At 40.3% G+C, this 19,298-nt stretch overlaps 1 protein-coding gene across 1 annotated transcript in view; it reads right to left on the bottom strand.

The window, feature by feature from the left end:
- Window positions 1–15,757, bottom strand: part of ACSS3 (acyl-CoA synthetase short chain family member 3) — a 97,478-nt gene extending 81,721 nt beyond the window's left edge. Inside the window, exons 1-2 of the mRNA XM_027679806.1 lie at window positions 15,323–15,757; window positions 6,636–6,780 (exon numbers count right to left, since the gene is read on the bottom strand). Coding sequence (XP_027535607.1) covers window positions 6,636–6,780; window positions 15,323–15,624 — 447 coding nt within the window. The 5' untranslated portion in view covers window positions 15,625–15,757. The remainder of the gene's footprint in view (window positions 1–6,635; window positions 6,781–15,322) is intronic.
- Window positions 15,758–19,298: the final 3,541 nt, after the last annotated feature.

The following is a 19,298-nucleotide window of genomic DNA, read 5'->3' as shown; positions in this document are numbered from 1 at the left end:
GTAAGTGTACATGTATTGAGCAAAGGACTGTGCTTAGGATGTTTCTGGTGCAATTAGGGCACTGGCTGCAGAGCTTTGTAAAGGCAGCATGAGTCTCTGGATTGTCTTTGAGAGCTGCTATGCCTTGAGAAACAATTTCCCAGGGGCTGTGAAGGAACAAGCTCTGTCAAAGACCACCTGCCCCATCCTAGCTCTGCATGTGTACCAGGCATAGTCCTGGAAACTACATAATCCATGGATGTGGCATGCCTTGATCACATAGCCCTACTCATCTTCTGCACAAAAGCCCAGCCACAGTCTCAAATGCAGTATAAAGAACCTTTGGTGGTAGCGATGTAGGTACAGTCCTCCACAAGGAACAAGAAAAAACCTAAATCAGGATGATTTCTACTCTTTTCTATTACAGCCAAACAGCTACTCAGATTGCAGTTAGTTGAGGTAATTTCTCCTTCCATCTTTCAGATATTAAGAAGTTCTTTGGATTGAGAGGAAGTTGGGGATATTTTCCTTTCTGGTTTGGGAGAACAGCTGTATACTGTAGGGGACTACTTCTTAGTCCCCTGTGGGGGGAAGCAGCAGGCCCGCTAAGCCCCTGGAAGTTGACCAACATAATATATTGGATGGTATAAGACTGTTCCCGCGAGAGCAGAGAAGCTAATTAACTGTTCCCATGAACAGAGCAGCCTTGAGAAGCTGGGAGTTAACTAGAAAGGTGATAAGCAGGATAAAATGTACAAGGACAAGGATGTTGGCTGTGTTCATGGTGCAGGTGTTAGTGCTCTGGTGTTTTGTAGAAATCATGTTATTTACAGAAAGTGTGTGCGAAAATGTGGGCTAGCTGCCTCAATAAAGGATGCTGCTGCGCTGATGCGGCAGACAACTCTTGTCTCAACTCTGCGTGTGTGTCTGCTTTTCTATTGACCAAACCTAACCAATACAATAGATACGCCGCGACAGTCCCCTAAGAAGGGACTGGGATGAGATATGGATTCTATAATACTTATCAGCTTTGTGTGGATTTAATGTTTGATCAGAAGAGATGCCATGGCATTCATTCCACAGAAGATGTGGGACGCAGACAATCATTAACCTTAAAAGGAACTTCTAGTCCATGTGAAGGATAGTCTCTAGTGTTCTGCACAGCTCCTACAGCATTCACATTCCCCTAAAAGGCATTATTTGGACAATATGCACTCAGACTGGAGAGAGAAATCAAACAGCAGAGAGACAGATGAAGGGTGAGCATGGCATTCCTAAAGGAATACACAAGTCAAGAAAGCAATGATTCATGGGATAGCTTTGAAGTGAGCTATGGGACATTCAATTCAAAGCATGAAACTAGACCCAGTCCAAAGTAAAACTCACAAACTACATACAGTGGAAGTGTCAGAAGCCTCAGCAGTCAATTCAGCATGGCTTTGCTTCACTTGTTCGCCTGAGCTACACCGAGCTACATTACTGTAGGCATTGCAGATGCTACAGTATATTACATGCTGCAGTATAACTATCTTCAGTCAGAGGAGATTAACTTCAGCTGCTTCTTCAGATTTTCAGAGTCATTTGGAAGTCTTTTGTGTGAAATGCAAAAAACCCAAGATGCCACTCTTAGTACATTCCTGATTAGTCTCATCCTTTAAAAAACACTAATATTGATATTTTTGAATAGCTACCCTAGTGACATCTCAGTTAAATCACTCTAAGCCATGCACTGAAGAATGCCATTTGAGATTTAAGTAAGATAAGGATATCCAGCATTAAGTGAGTCTAATACACTGTTTTATCAAGATACTGTTGTTTTACCAGCAAAGAAGATAAAAATTTGGGTTGTCAGTCTCAGCAGGATTTTTTACTGTATTCTAGTTTTGATTCTAAGTCAACTCTGAGAAAAATTACCCTGAAATGAAAATCTCTATTTCTAGCTAAGAAAGAATTAGTCATTTTTCAATGCAGAAGGGAAAGAAAGAAGATGGAGTAAATAAAAAGAATAAGAAAGATTACAAAAAAACAAAATGATCTGGGTGATTCCTCAGTCATATAGCAGATATGAGATACGAGCAGCAAAAGACATGTACATTCACATAAATTCCAACTGACGTAGTCTAATATAGTTATTTTGGAAGAAGATACTTTTAGGGTGGGTAATTATAGAAAAAAAACCTTCCTGCAGAAGAAATTACATCTTAGCCCATTGCTGATAACCTGAAGCCCTTCTTTCTCATTCATGCTTCTGTAACATTCAATGCTCTCAGAGGCTTGGGCAGGGGAAGGTTGGTATTACTAATCCTGTCACATTACTGCACTTAGAAATTATTTATTATGGCACTGAATTCAGCACGTTAACTGTGCATTGTTATTGAAAAGAATCACAGAGAGAAATCATACTGGATTTGTGTACATGATTTGTCAAGCATCAATGGCTGCAAATAATACAACTCTCAAATTCTTGAGTTTTCATTTTAGCAAGTGAAGCATTTTAGAGAATACATCTAATGATGTAAACAGAAGGCTTTTTTCACCTACCTAATAACCTTTGCATTAACTTGAAAATGGTAGTATCTTCCAACGCAATCAGAAAATTTATTTTCAAATGAACAGAAGCCATTGCCCCTTTCTTCCTTCTTTATATTTCCTTAATACTACACAGCTTCAGTAATATTTCTAACAAAATTTCATAGAATCACAGAATATTCTGAGTTGTAAGGGACCCATCACAATAATTAAGTCCAACTCCTAGCCCCACGCAGGACACCCCAAGAATCACACCATGTGCCTGAGAGTGTTGTCCAAACACCTGTCGAACTCTCTCAGGCTTGGTGCTGTGACCACTCCCCTGGGGAGCCTGTTCCAGTGCCCAATCACCTTCTGGGTGAAAAACTTTTTCCTGATATCCAACCTTAACCTCCTCCGACACAGTTTCATTTCCTTGGGTACTATTACTGGTAACGAGAGTGAAGAGGTTGGTACCCGCTCCTTCTCTTCCCCTCAGGAGGAAGTTGTAGACTGCAATGAGGTCTCCCCTCAGACTCCTCCAGGCTGAACAGACCAAGTGACCTCAGCTGCTCCTCACACAGCTTCCCCTCAAGGCACTTCATCATCTTCATGGTCCTCCTTTGGACACTCTCTAATAGCTTAGCGTCTTTCTTATATTGCAGTGCCTAAAACTGCACACAATATTCAAGGTGAGTGCAGACCAGAGCAGAGCAGAGTGGGACAATCCCCTCTCTCAACTGGCTCGCAATGCTTTGCCTGATGCCCCCCAGGACACGGTTGGCCCTCCTGGCTGCCAGGGCACTGTTGACTCATATTCAGCTTGCCATTGATCAGGATCCCCAGGTCCCTTCCCACGGCACTGCTTTCCAGTGTCTCATTTCGCAGTCTGTACACACAACAAGGATTGCCTCGTCCCAGGTGCAGAATCCGGCACTTGCCCTTGTTCATACAGTTGGTAATTTGTGGGAATTTGTGTCTCCCTTATCTTTTTCTGCCATCTCACTACTGAAATTAGAGAATCTTCCCAGGCATATTCAAAACTTTTACCTGCATCTCCATTTTACTGGCTTCAACACTGTAATCCACATTTGAAGGCCTGTAACAGGCATCAGTAAAGACCAATCAGTGCATTCTGGAAGACCATTGTGTATTAAATTTCCCAAATTCCTCCTCTGCATTTGGAAGATTTCGTCTGCAACAACATATAAACACACCGAAGATGCAACTGCATGCACTATGTACAACTTCACTTTAACTAACTGTAATTCTCAAAACTTTCCAAGTGTGAAAGCAGTATCAACACAAATTGATCTTGTCATTATTTACATCAATAAGAATTTTATAAAACTTTCCTGCAATCCTTCTATTCCAGGTCTGTCAGGAAAAAAAAGTTTCCCACAGGCTGGGCATTAAATAGACTTTCAACATTTCTCTCAATTATTTAAAGTTTAGCGGTGCTTAACTTGAAAATTGCAGCATCACTGTAGCTCTTAGATCTAAAAAGCAGTGCAACAAGTAAAAAGGATATGGATAATTTGAAAATAACAGCCTGAGTACAGAGCCCAAGCTATTTCTAAGGAGCCTTATTAAGTCCAGCTAGACACTTCTGTCATTTTTTTTCATCCTTACCACGAGTTTGATCCTGGATCAAATAAAACTTGCTACAAAACTCTGCATCTTCCCATTCTGTGACCCACAGTTATCCTACATAACTTCTGCTGAAAACATCTATAAACTCCACTTTTATTACCAAAAGCCAGAAAGAATTTCACCACTTCAAGTGATCTCTCTTGTAGAGACATTTTGCAGGCAGCCTTTCTGAAAAGACATTCTCATTACACTATCAGCTTACTGGCCAGACAGACTACTAAACATTCATTGGATGTGAACAGCCCAAACAATGGCCTGAATACAGATACACACTTTCAGGCTGGTTTAAATTGGGAAGGAACTCAGGAAAAAAGGTAAAAGGTTTCTTTTCCCATCAGGAGGTTCATCAGCTTTAGTCATATATCTGATCTGCACTCATACTGATCTATTTCAGTATGAAGTCTATGTCAGAATGATAAAATACAGTATTTTTAGGTTACACTGAGAAGACTGAAAACACGGTGACAAGCAATGACTGAGGGCTGTGAGCCAAACATCAATACCCACACCGTACAGTGGTTTTGGTACGCCTTTTCTCAAAGTCTCTCCTAGCAGCTACAACAAAAAAAAAAATATACGAGCCTACATCCCTCCCATTTTCAGCAGATCTCTTTGTTACCTTTGTTATCAGGTGTCCAGTAGTTAGCAGGTAAACATAATTGAATTTATTCCACAAGAGTGGACCAGAAAGCTTCGACAGACAAGCTACTAATCTCAAATATTGCCTTTCACTCATGTTCACTTTTGATTAAGGAAAACAAACTGTAGAGAACTCAAACACAGTATTTAGATAGGACTCAGCTACCAGCAAGATTATAATGAACTTCTGAGTGAGTAGTGCTACATAACCCCAGAAAACTTAAACCGGTTCTTCCATTTGGTTTGGCAATGCTGCTGTAAGAAGAAATGTGGATGAAAGGATGTGTATGACAACACGTAAAACTTTCTCATTCTGCACAAATCTGCCATATCCTAAAACTTTTAATACACTTATAGAGAATATAGAGACAGAAACTTAGGAGACTTAATACAACATCAAGTTTAAAAAGCAGAACAAAGGCTACTTTTCAAGTTCTTTTCAGAGGAAATTTCTACAGAGTTCACTTAAGATAATTTATATTAAAATATTGTATTGCTTCATTAAAAACAAGTATGTATTTCATATGTATATGTATGTATACATTGATTTCATATATACATATATATTTGGGTATATACTGTGTATATATTGTAGTTATTAAAGGCAACTTACACAAAAATTGTATGTGTAAAATTATATTTATTATATATAGCTATTAATAGAATTAGATAAGGAGCTGGGCCCTTTTATAGTCTTCTGATTTCTTACAACACTGTAGCTAGTTGTTCAAGCTCCAGCTTACTGCATGATGCCTTCCAAGTTATTTTTTGGACTTGGTAAATCAAAAGAAAACTGGTAAAGGGTAAATGTTTTCTATATTTTCCTTAAAAGGTAGAATGCACAACAGGTTTATCATTTTTTTGTAGCTGTATGACTTCCTTTTTCTTACAACACTGGAATAAAACCCTCACAACATGAATTACTGTATTATGAACCTCATTTCACATTTTAAACCATAAATTCACATTACTCAGACACTATATGCATATCTGAAGTAAACTGAGTGTGTTCCGTTCACCGTAATGCTTCTTGCACATTGAAACACATTAAGGATGAATATGAGTCTGACTAGAACATTTCTTTGTACTCAGTGTTAAGTTCAACTGTTACATGTAACTGGAAAGAAGTCAGCTAAAACAGAGGAGCAGCAGGAGGGCAAACCACCAGCTGACAGCTGTGAGAGCAGAGAACCTTGAATGGGGTAGACTGCAACACCCACAGTGGCAACAACCCCTTGGTCAGGCACACGGTAAAACTGAATGGGTTGATGTAGAACGAGGTGTTCACGACCTCAGCAGGGGTGAGCTACCTCAGCCGACAGGGAAGTCGAAATCCACAGACGTTCCAGGCAGAAAGGTCACCAGCAACCATCAGCACCGCCATGACAGCCTACAACGGGGCAGGTGACACAGCTTTTTTTAGAGTTTCTCCCTGTCAAATTTCATTTGTGGTTACACTCACTTATGTGCAGCAATAGTCAAGGTACACATTTGATTTCTGCAAAACTGTGTTTTTGTTCATCTTAGCAACCGTCAAATAACTTGACTACTCCTTTGCTTTACCTTTCAAATAAGAACTATTGGGGGAAAAAATTAAATCAAATAGAGAGAAGTTAAAAATGTAATCAATCAGGGGAAAAAAACTATTAAACTGTAGAAGAAAAAGAGGAAATAGAGGAAGATCAAAACCTCTTGGATGCAGTATAATTTGGTACAGGTAGTAAAGCTTGTAAATCAATACTGAGCACAGCAAAAGGAATAAATCAGCGAGGTAGACCATTTTTACCTCTCTGGTACCTACCTGCTGTGCAATATTTACTGCCCCTTTTCCATAACAAGGTTATTTGGAAACATACCTGCTCAAAAAGTTCCTTATATGTTATTTTCTCTTTGGTATTTGTTACAGGACTGTCATAAATAATGGCCACTTGGTCTCCTCGTCCATTCTCAACATGGCGATCTACAGCATTGTAACAGATATTCAGCTCTCCACCTACAAACCTAAAAAAGAAGTTGGAAGTATGTAACAGCCAGCCTTCCAAACTAAGACAACTAATTGTTTTTGTATTTTATGTTTTTCTTTTAAGGAATGAGAGCATCAATTAAAATATTGCTCTTAAAACATTATACTCACTTCAGGAAGTAATTTTGTATTCTATAACCTCAAGATTTACTCAAAAAGCCAAATAAGACTATTAGTGAAAACACAGAACTTAAAGTACTGTACCTTAATTGACTTAACCAAGAATCTGCTAAACTTGGTCTTGGTTTAACGTACTTTGCATCAATCACTCTGATTTTTATATCTATGGTATCACAGAAAAAGTATAAATTCACATAAAATAATCCAACATTATGAAAACATTATTATGCTACTTTGCATTGGCACACACACACATATCCTTTTTAAGGAAGAAAGGTTCAGGACTCAAAATAGTCTTATTCATCTCTTGGCAACAACAGTTAAGCATACAAGCATCTGCAGCTAAATGAAAAAGACCCCAACAGTTATAAGATCATATAATCATAATGCATTTGACAACACTGTGTTTTACATCATTGACTCAAAATTCTCTGTAAAGCAATGTGATTTATAGCCTCTTCAACAGCCAGACATTTACAGAAAATTCTCATCTTCCAATTAAAGAAAAACATTCCACAAATTCAGATTTCATTTTTATTGTCATTTTACATAGAAAAAGAAAATTCAAGTGCAGCATAATCCTCAAATACAAAAATACAGACTGCACTGGATTCAAAGATGACTCTACTAACTGAAAGGTGACACAGAATCTAAAAATGTAAGTTCACGAAGTGATGCCCATAGTGTTTGTTTTTCTATCTGTAGGTATCTCTCTGCAGCATAAATAGCAACATACAGAAAATACATAGTTGAGAGTTTCCAAAAGGTTGTATGGGAACACTGTCCGGTGATAATGTATTGTTATAATGTAACTGGAAGTAACAGATGGCCTAAAGTAACCCACTACTAGTAAAAAATAAATATTTCCTTCTTCATTTTTCCTGTTTAGTAAAGGACTGCTCTAAATTAGGATATTTTACATATTATTCTTATATCCTTATGTAGAGATATCATGGGATAGTCTTTATTGTCAAAGAATGGCAATTATGAAACCAAAACCAGTGAGGATGTTCAGGATGCAGCAATCTTACTGCAACTCCTTTACAATGTTATTAGTAAGGAGAAAGCGGGGGGGCTATGGAAGACACAAAACCATTCTGTACTTTAAACCCCTTCCCATAAAAGGAAAACCACACGAGCAATAAATGATCTGGAGTTGTTTCATGTAATATAGAGAAACTCTGTACTACTGTCATAAAAATTGTGTACTATTCAGGTCATTCATTGATTATTGATTATATATTTCTCATAGGTTTACTTGTTCCAAAAATCCAAGCAGAATTTTTCCTTTCCCCTGTCCTGCTGTAAAAGAAGATGTTGAACGAGGAGGGGGAAGGGGTAATTGACTATACAAAAGAACTAGCTGGCACACCTGCATTCCAGGCTGATAGCTTTATCTAAGGCTGGGGGGGTGTGTGGTGAGGGGGTGGTGGGGGAGAAGTTTTTCTCCTCTCCTTTCTTTGGAAAGAGGCATTTCTCTTTTTGCCTTAACGGGGGCATGGTGTGTATTGAAAAAAGCTCTGAGGCCGTTTTTGCTCTCAAGCTGGTCATCTGTCTGTTCTCTGGCCTCGGCTTGCCTGCGGTCTGCTCTGTCACCAGCTGGACCTGCTTGGTTTTCATCAGAGAGTTTGTGCTCCTCGAGGAAAGGGGGGAGTCCCGACCGCAGCCAGCCACAGACAGTGTGAGTTTCATGGGAAAGAAACCGCCTTTCTTTCCCCTTTTCCCCTTCCCCTCCTCGGTGGAGGGGGGAGATCTCCATTTCAGCTTCTCCTGCGATCCGGGGCCCCCACGTGGCAACCACCAGAGCCCAACAGCGCCCCCTGCTGAGCACCACAGAGCACTGCAGGCTCTGCACCTCCAGTGATCCAACAGCGCCCCCTGCCAACCGTGATTAGAATCGCGCTAGAGGACAGAGAAGTATCAAACTCTTTCCTTTTTGAAGGGGACTTTTGGGTATAGGATTATTGTGTAGTTGTTTTTGTGTTCTTTTGCTGTTCTTGCCAATATACCTATATCCTTTAATAAAGGGTTGTTATTTCTTCCTTTTTCCATAGTTCCTCGATTGGAGCCTCTTAATTTCAGATTTACAATTGCTGAGAGAGAGGAGTTTGGTCTACCTCATAACTCATCCTCCTTAGCAAAACACTTCAGTCTTCTTAAATTGAGACAATATCAAATCATTGTAGGATGATATGAACAAGGGAACAAGGGAGCACAATACCTGGGCTACTATGCATAATCATTTAAGAATGGTCAAACCATGAGCAGGCACCAGAGCTTTGATTCTTCTAAAGATATACAGCAATATCAACATCACCACATGAATTTTTAGCAATCTCTTTCTGGCTGACAAAAGCTGCTTGGCTTTAAAGAGCTGCCCTGTGCTTCTGCAAACTTCTGTTCTAGTAAGCCTCACACAGATGAACACCTGTGAGGAACTTTGGTTTGCTTGAATAAGCTTTAGTTGAAAAGAAACAGCAGCATAAAACCAGGACCATTGTTACAAGGATGTCAAGGAGATGCTCCTATTTAAAGAGGTCTAGAATGAGAAAGGAAATATTCCAATAGACTGCAGAAAGACCAGAAGCGGATCTGCAGGATGTTTGTAACAACTGCCAGTAAATCTTGACATAATAAGCACGACTGTTAATGCTTATGCTAATCTATTGCTAACCAGACAATTATCTCAATGCAGCGTACCAACTGAATCCAAGTGTGAGGAACCTTATTGTACACTGTGTTCCTAAGGCTGACAATTTAATAACATAAAACAAGTGGAGCAGAGGAAGAGTAAAACAAATAAAAAGAGTACAGAGTAACAACTCTAACAGATTAAAGAAGCTACATTCAGTTCACTAGCAGTCTCTGAAATGCTTGTCTACCATCCACTGGAGCTATGGTGAAAAAAATGACAGGGTTGTCCTAGTCAAAAATCACAGAACATTGGCTATAATATCCAAAATTGTCTATAACATCAAAACAGCTTGCTTCACAGCAACACTTTAAACCAATATTCTGACAATATCTACCTATCCTTTTGTTGTTTGTTTTTTTCCCCCCATACAGCCATGAAAGCAGTAGCCACATTATGTCTAACTTAGACCTAATAAGGCATCTTCTTAACAATTTGAGTCTGGTTACCCACATTAGGACACCCTTGAGCCTCTTTAGAGCTGCCTACAGCAGTCACACCATACTGCCTCTTTGTGACTGTGGCTCAGCACCTCCCATCTCGCCCCAGCCCTGAGATTCAGCAGCATTTCTGTTGTTTCACAAACAGAAATCTCAAGCACTTGCACTTGACCCTTAAATCATACCTTAAAATTACTACTTTATATTAATCTTTAAGGAGTTGAAGAGGACACAAAAACACTGACCTTCATGTTTTAGTCTTGGCAAATCAGTTACTTAGGTCTTCCATAGCAGGATTCCTATTACATATGGCTTAACATCTACCATCTATGGCTTGGAAATATTTTTTTATTGCATTTGGTATTTTTTGGATGTGACAAAAGCCTACTTGCTATTAATGAAATAAGTACAGTGTTGAAGAAGGCAACACATAATTATGACTTAATTAATTTCACTCAAATATTAAAAAGTTATCTTTTAACTTCCAACACCATCTGCTATCTTAAGAATCAAAGCAGCTGTATTCAGAGATAATTTTTACTCTCCATGCAATGGTTGAGAAGTAAAGCTAATAAAAAATTTAAAAAGGGAAAGAAAGAAAAGGCTCCGAATAAAGATGGCATATATGCGAAAGAAAAAGCATTAAAATTATTATTAAATATATTTAATATATTTTTAAAAAAATCTTTTTAAAAAAGCAGATTGCTAAAATTCTTTTACAGGATATACATACTTCTCTAAGCTGGGTTCCCAGGAATCAAAGGGATTTTTTTTTATTTTTCTAGATTAAATGAGACAAAACCATGACAATATTAAATAATTGGAGTTATTATATTAATTGATCCTGTCACATTTTTTAAAATGTAAAGCAACATTTGAATAGCAATCTGGGCAACCTTCCTAAAGTTCAAAGGGGATGATATATTACACTTATGTCTTAGCATCACAGAAATAAACATCTGTTGCGAAATTGCCCTCTGCCTGCACACGTTAGGAAAAACTGTTTCCACAGTCCTAAAGAAATACTTGCTTTAGGCCTTTCAACTGGGATTCCACAAGATCCCAAAATAATCTGTTCAAGTGTTTCACTAACTTAAGCATTAAAAAGATTTTTCTTTCTAACATCTAAAGACCATGCTTCCCATGTTGCAATCTAAGACTTCAGTTTTGACCTCTTCAAAGACAACTCAAGGAAGTTTTTCCTTCAACTTTTTTGCCAAATTCTATGTGTTTTAAAACTTAGGTCTCCCTTTTGGCTTTTAAACCAAACGATTTCAATTCCTTCGTCCTTTTCTTGACCAATCATGCTTCTTAGTTCTTATTATTTTTGATGTAAGCTAAACCAGATGTTGTTTTGTCCTGTATCAGCCACTGATGTAGCTTAGAACAGTGAATGGTACCTGGAATTACTGCCTCAAAAAAACAGTCAAGGGATGGTGACACTGCTCAGTACCTTTTGGAAATCATTTTGAATCCCATTGACGTAGTACTACTATTTCCAATGGCAGAGACTGAAGAAGAAACACAAGGGCACGCTGCTTTCACGCTTAGAGTATGTAGAGGGTATTTAGAGAGGAAGACTTGCCTTATAGCTACATTTTAAATACAGTAACTGCCTCCTTCAACTTCTTCAACAGAAGTAAATGACATTGGAAAATATATGAAAAGCATCTGTTTCTCTAAGTCTCAGGTTTGTCAACCAAAAACAAAGATATTGAAAAAAATTATATTTCCTAATTGACCTAATACATCTCCAAAACAGGAGAAATTCTAACTCAAGAAGCACATACATGGACTTCCTAATACTATTTTGAGGTCTCCAGAAACAGCTTCCAAGGTAAAACTCTGAACCAGCACTCATCTTTACCCTGTTAAAACGGCAAGCTATGTTTTAGCTTGGAAGCCTGGCCTCTTTCTCAGTTGAGCTCCATTCCCTGTTTTCACTTCAGCCTGTCTGCTAAAAGATCTCTCTTTTATGTTCTCTCTCTCTTAAAGAACTTACCTATCTGTCGTCCTGCTGAGCACATTGAATCCTGGTAACAATCTGGGACTTCAGAGGCATTAAAGTACAACACTAAAGTACAACATCACTGGCACTTCAGGTGAACTTAAAAACAGAAATAAAACTGCATGTTGCACATTAAGACATTACAGAGTTTTTGAATTGTCTAAAGTTTTATTACCCACAGAGCAACAGATACCTGACATGCAAACAATTACGACCTAGTGTTGAGTCTTCAGACCCGCATTTTTGTATAATGCTACAGAATCACAGACTGGCTGAGGTTGGAAAGGACCTCTGGAGGGCACCTAGTGAGGTAGGTATGTGGCATTCCACCCTTAAGGGGAAGGCAGCATCTAAGATTCATAGATGCTCGTGGTCAAAAAGAATGACGAAAGTCAGAGGGTCTGCAAAAGCTTATGGAGTTTTATCACTAAATTACACACTTTGTATAGAAATTGGTATAAGTTTGTCCCTATCTCCTAGTATAAGCACATCACAGTGGGTTTTGGATAAAAGGATAGGCCAAAAGGTAAAAGAGAAAGAGTCAGATGAATTAAAGACGGGGAGAGACAAAGAAAAGAAGACAGAGAGAAAAGAGGCCTGGCTCCAGTGTCAACCCAGCTGATGGGTTGTCGAGGGTCCTCTGGCACACGTACACCCAGGCTCTGTGGGGGTACATTTTTATAGATAAGTTTCTTGCTTTCTTTGAAAATTAGTTATCATGCACAGTCCTTTTCAACCTTTCTGAAAGTGGGTCGGAGGGTTTTGGGGATTTTTGGTGGCCTTGATCCCCCCCTCATAGTCCATGCTCACTTCTCGACCTGTACTGTGTTTTGCTTAGCTCCAGGAATTAGAACAAGGACAGCTGTCCCAGAAAAATGCTGGTCTACCTCTGTATGGTACCCTTCTCCAACCACGTCCTGTTCTTTCTCACAGTGCATTATTACCAATAACCCTTGGATGGCTCCACAGCTATCTGGCTATTGGTGTTTGAGACATACACATTGGCCCCCTTATCTTCTAGGCTTTTACAAGGTCCACCTGGAGACCAGGAAGGACCATGTCCAGATGGTATTTTAATATCTCCAAGGAGGGAGATCCCACAATCACCTCTGTGCCAGTGCTCAGTCACCCTCACATTAAAAAAAGTGTTTCCCGGTGTTTAGAGGGAACAACACGTGCTTCATTCTGTGCCCATTGCCTCTGGTCTGGTCACTGGGCACCACTGAAAAGAGTCTGGCTCCATCTTCCATGCACTCTCCCTTCAGGTATTTGCCCACATTAACGAGATAATTTCAGCCTATGGCAATCTGCATCCACAGAGGGAGAAAGATACAAGTTAAAAAGTGAGGATAGAAAAGACCTTGGAAGAAAAGTTTGACTTCAGACCATGAAACATCCATTTTTCCCTCTCATAAGGACAAGTAACTTCCATCTGAGAAGTCCCAATGCTTTACAAAGACCTAAGCATGTTATTTTCAGCAAGCAAGCTTATTGTGGTCAGCAAATGAAACCACACTTGTTTGACAGAATTTGATAGCAAAACCATGCTCATTTGTATGTATTATATTCTCATTCCTTAGTTCTTCAAGAGTAACCATTCTATTGATTTTGTTATTCTATTCAGGAATGCCAGAATCAGTGAGCTTTACTGGTCTTTAATCAGCAATTCACAGAATCATTCAGGTTGGAGAAGACCTTTAAGATCATTGAGTCCAACCATTAACCCATCACTGCCAGGTCTACCACCACACCATGTCCCTAAGTGCCACGTCTACATATCTTTTAAATACCTCCAGATGTGGCAATTCCTTCACTTCCTGTTGCAACCTGTTCCAATGCTGGACAACTTCTTCAGTGAAGAAATTTTTCATAATAGCCAAAATTCCTAATATCCAATATTTCTAATTCTAGTACCTTAACCTCCCCTGGCACAACTTGAGGCTACTCCCTCTTGTCCTATCACTTGTTACATGGGAGAAGACCCCGACCCACCTGGCTACGACCTTCTTTAAGGCAGTTTTAGAGAGCAGTTAAGGTCTCCCCTAGGCCTCCTTTTCTCCAGACTAAACAACTCCAGCCACTCATCACACGACTTGTTCTCTAGACCCTTCTCTAGACCCTAATTATGCAGGCAATCTGACCTGCACTTTCTGAATAGTGCCACGACCTAGAAACCAAAGTCAGTGAACCCTATCTATTAATTTCAGGACTTCTGACTGTTACACAGCCCATTCTGGCTGGGTGTTGCCTAAAATTCAGCTTAAGACATATAAACAATTTTCACTACTAGAGGTGCCAACCAATTATGTCAGACAGACACCAATAAGAAACCAAGCTCCATTCTACTGATTCTGTATATTTTAATTTGCACAAATTTGAAAATTAATATTTTTAATTATATTTTTAGAATTATTAGTATTTTTTAATTAAAAACAAACCAGAAAAATAAAAAAGGGCAAAGAACATCAGTGTACTAAAGATGATCCTCACCCTACATTGGCTCTTATATTCAATATCAGCTTTTTTTTGAGAAAAGATCAAAGACCATGATGTAAGCATGCTGAAAAAGAAGCAATGGTGGTGAACACAAAATTTTAACAGTAAATTACTTTTGAGAAAGTATTGAAAATGATATCCAGTAATTTACAAGATGGACATTGTATTCTGCTTAGAGCAGTTCACCATTCGCTGCATGGAGATATATATTGCAATACCCATGCTTTTGACATTACCTTAACCACAACATCTAAATTACGGCCTATGACTTAGTATCTAAGAGTAAAGAACCCTAAAAGCCATAGTGCCTGTGTTTTCATATACCTGCCTCCCCTGCCACCTGATGCTGGATTTCTCATGCTCACAGAAGCCTGGTCCTAGTCCAGGCCCAAAAAGGGTTGAATGGGGGAGAATCAGGCACTCTCCTCCAAATCATTCAGCCGCACATGGACCCACACACACGTGTCACGCCTGCCACAGTGCACGCATCCCCCACCCCGACATATCCATTCATGCGGCTTTTAATCATTAAGCTTGACCAAGTGCAATCATTAAACTCCTTCAAACTCTGCAACCGTCTCCCCCATCGGCGATGACACACCGCCCATCTCAGACAGGTGTTGGGGTAGTTCTGCCGTAACCACAGAACCCCCAGCTCAGCACACCCGCAGACCCTCAGCAGGCAGCCTTCCGTCCCTCCCCGTTACAGCCGAGCTTTGTCGCCCCGGCCCCTCGCAGCGCCCCAGGAACACTCGGGTACTCACCAGGAGGCGCTCCCCGCGCTGCCCCTCTCCAGAGTCCGGACCCAGGGCTTGTACCACTGGATCTGTTCGGCGGCTGCTCCCCAGACTTTCTCGGGCTCCGCCAGGGAAGAACGGAAAACTTCCTCGTAGTCGCCCAGGGCCCTTGAGGACGCGGCGCGGCCGCCGGGTGGCGGGCGGAGGGCAGCGGCGCGGCCCGGGAGCGGGACCCCCGCGCAGGGCCGGTCCCGCCGCCGCCAGGCACCGCCGGCCCGGCCCGCCGCCACAAGTTTTGGCAGCACCGCCAGCCTGCCCAGGAAACCCATTTCACGCGGCCTTCGAGGAAGAGGGGCTGTACTGGCTTCGCTAAGGCTCCAAAATCCCCTCGGACGGCACAGGACGGAGCGACGGCGGTTCTCCGGGGCTGGCGGGGCAGGGCGGGACTGCCCCCGCGGCGGGCCGGGCCGGGCCGCACCGCACTGCACTGCCCCGCCCGCGCCCCGGCGCTGCCCCCGGGATGCGAGTGGAGCGGGGCGGCAGTGCCGGCTCAGCAGGAGCCGCGGACGGGCTGTGGCGGACGGGCGCCATGTCGGGACGTCCGGACCCGACAGCGCTTGGCTGCGACCGAGGGCGGGGGAGAAGCCGAAAAAGGACAGATCGAAGACACCTGAGAGTATTTGTGACTTACAGGTCTGCGTGACACGTAGCCAGAGTACGCCTCAAGTATTTATTTTGAAAGACATTCTTGCTTTGAGAAACTTCCCAGTGATAAAATGAGGCATACCGTTTGTGCCAAGGGGGGGGAAGGGAGGGGGGGAAAGAGTTGATTCTGTTTTCTAGAAGACCTCTATCACCTGTAGTGGATCTTTTGTTTTGCTCATTTTGGCGTATGTTCAAAAACCCTTCCTGAGTTTCGGTGGTAATGTTTCAGAATCTTACAAAGCACAAGTCAGTTAAGACATACACCATCTTCAAATGTTATTTTGTCCCTTATGAAATTATTTTAATGCTTTAATAGGTCTATCCATTACGGGTCTCTCAGGAAATTCTTCCTGCAATCACATTATAAAAATGTCATATAGCGAAGAAGAACTCTCTGATGTGGTTTATATTCATTATTAACTTAGGCATCTGTTTCCTGTTTGTTGTTGAATTAGTGCAATAGGAACATAACAATGTATCACATTACAGGTAAAGGAATAAGGGAATGAGAAGAACTAGGCTGTTTCCCCACTACAGTAGGTTTATTACATGAAATCAGTTTTTATCCTGGCGCAAAATACCTGAGGTGTGGCAGATTTGGCCTAGAGTTTATCACAAGTTTTAGGTCATCTTCAAAATCTCTAGTAGTCTTTCAGTATAAAGGCTGGTTACTGCTTCTGTTTCCAAGAACTATATAATTAGCTCACAAAGGGTTTCCCATGGCTTGTAGAGGCTATTGCATTGCCCAGTGCTGTATGAACTACCTGTCTCGTGCTGCACTGCCGTTCATCTCACTCTCCTCCCCATCAGTGTCTCAATAACATACAGCCCTGAGTAGCATAATGGAATTTCCAAAAATGTTCAAGAATCAGATACTTACTTCTAAAAAAGAAGCTAATACCCTCAAAACCTAAAATATCTGAAGGACTAAGTGGACATATTATGAAAAGTTCCCTACTGCAAGCAAAAGGCTACAGCATGCCAACAAAGCAAGAAAACAAAAAATACATTTCTTAAAAAAAGAAAAAAAAATAAAGAGAAAAAATAGTAAAACCCAAACTTGTTCTGAAATGTAATAATTTTATGATTACTTTTAATAACACTGCTTTTGCTGTCAAAAGAGTCCGCTAGTCAAAGTTGTAAAATAAATAAAGAAAAATAAAGAGAAGCTTGCAGAGACTGTGAACACTGTGACACCATGACGACCCTGAAATCAGATGTCACTGCTGGATGCTCAGTAGTATTGAATGCACTGTACAAACATCCCTGAAGAACCCAAATTCCCAGTCAGGTCACACATAGGTGATCTCAGCATTTAAAAAATAGTCCTAGAACTGTATTTTTTATTTTCTACCTTTATGATGGCTAGGCTAATTTTTACTTAAAAGAACAAATCTAACTGAAAATTGTTATGGAATCACAATTAATTTTTTAGTGTGTGCCTGCTCAGAAATGATCACATACAGCCTTGGACTGGTGTTCACAATCCAAGTATGTGGCTGAATGCAATGCAATGACTGTCTACCTGAGGCATGCAACTGCCAGACTTAATAAGAGGTATCAGTTGCCTCAGCCCAATTTGTGAAGTCCACTCCCCCAAATCAAATTGTTAGAGATAAAATTATGTCCATTCCCAAAGAGTAACCCTGCTAATTGCCTCACAAGCTACCTTCTTTGGATCAACAAGACTTTGCTGCCCATCTAGTTAAGGGACCCATAACAATTGCATAGAGCCAGCCTCTGGGTGGTGATAGCAATCCGTTTCCAAGCTGAATCAACATTGTCCTTTTCCCTAACAGGGAGAAAACTGTGGAGGCCAAACAAGCTAAAATATTTAAGTACGTGTATTCTGTAACACACTAGTTATAGGCATTAACACTGAACTATCATGAGATTTAAACACCTAATGCGTTGTGTCTGGTGATTCCCATTTCTTGTGGTGTTGAAGACCAATGCTAACCATTTTTCCACTCTGTCCATAGTATGTTTAATGTGAAGGGATAAGCATTTGGCAAAGGAATTCACACTGCAGCAGTGAACGCTCTGGTATTCATTTTGAATATAGTCCTACTAGAAATCATACACTAGAGGTGTAGGGGGTACAAATGAACTTAATCAGAACAAGAAGTACCTTAAATTCTTATTTTAGCTAACATCCTACTATCTGTTTCCTGAATGAATGTTTCTAATGAGTATCTGTGCAACATAGTTCATTAACTAAGCTGATCACAGCTCATACTGATAGCTAAGAGGGCAAAGAAGGGATTGCTAACTCTCCCAACTGCATGCTATTAACTGAAGCTTTGCTTACAAATGCCAGTATAGCAGATTCCTGAACTGATGAATTTTCCCTCCAAGGATTTTTTTTTCTTTTCTGCAAAATGTGATGCTCCTGAAATTCACACTCAACAACAAATTCTGAAGTAATATCAAGAGATGTGTGTAGCAGTAGCTGTAGACATTCTTGAAAAACATGTATATTTCCAGGCATAGATCTAGCAAAGAACAAACTGTAAAACATGGTGCAATTGCAAAAAAAACCCTGATCTGAAGCCTTTATTTTATTTTAAAAAGGTTTTTCCCCCACAACTGTATCCTTTAGTGTAAGCCATGCATATTTGAAGATACATGTGCGTTGAAAACAGATTAGTAGAAAAGCAGTATAAATATCATCTCCTGTGTACTAAATGCTCTGACTGCCCTAGTGCACAAGACAAGGCAGTCACAGTTTTCTGCACAGTAGTGTGCAGAGTTAAGTTCAAGTCAAAATAAACTTTTCTGTTTTCCTGACAGGTGGTGGAAACAGTATAAGTAACTGCCACTTACTAACGTGCATAAGTAAATACAATTATTATTCCAGTTAATATCCAGTCTTAGAATATTAAACATATCACAGCTTTATTTGAAGTCTATTAAAACTCTTGTATAGAATTCTAAATAATTAAATTATTGCTTGAAAAAATACGCCTATGGTGGATCACCCCTCTGCCTACTAAGGTGCTGGGAATTCATGACCTTCTGTTTATTTTTGTCTTCTGGGAATGAGTGTGCAGTGTGCTGGGAGACTAATGATGAGAACTTGTAAAAATGCTAAAATATCTGTCTCTGCAGGCAGAAGCCACTTTTAAAAGACTTCTGGAAAGTGCTGAAATCAAAGTCTGACTCATTCCAGGTGAAAATGAGTTAGAGATCTTCTGGGATGAAAATGTGATTCTAGTTTCAATTATTACTGATTTATCATTTGGTTCCTCCCTGGAGAGGTCTTACAGTTCAGGACAGCCTGTATTTCATCCATATT

Source organism: Neopelma chrysocephalum, unplaced genomic scaffold (assembly GCF_003984885.1).
Source record: "Neopelma chrysocephalum unplaced genomic scaffold, ASM398488v2 Primary Assembly neopelma1_59, whole genome shotgun sequence".
In the NCBI taxonomy this organism is placed as follows: domain Eukaryota; kingdom Metazoa; phylum Chordata; class Aves; order Passeriformes; family Pipridae; genus Neopelma; species Neopelma chrysocephalum.
This window is presented reverse-complemented; position numbering and strand designations above follow the sequence as displayed.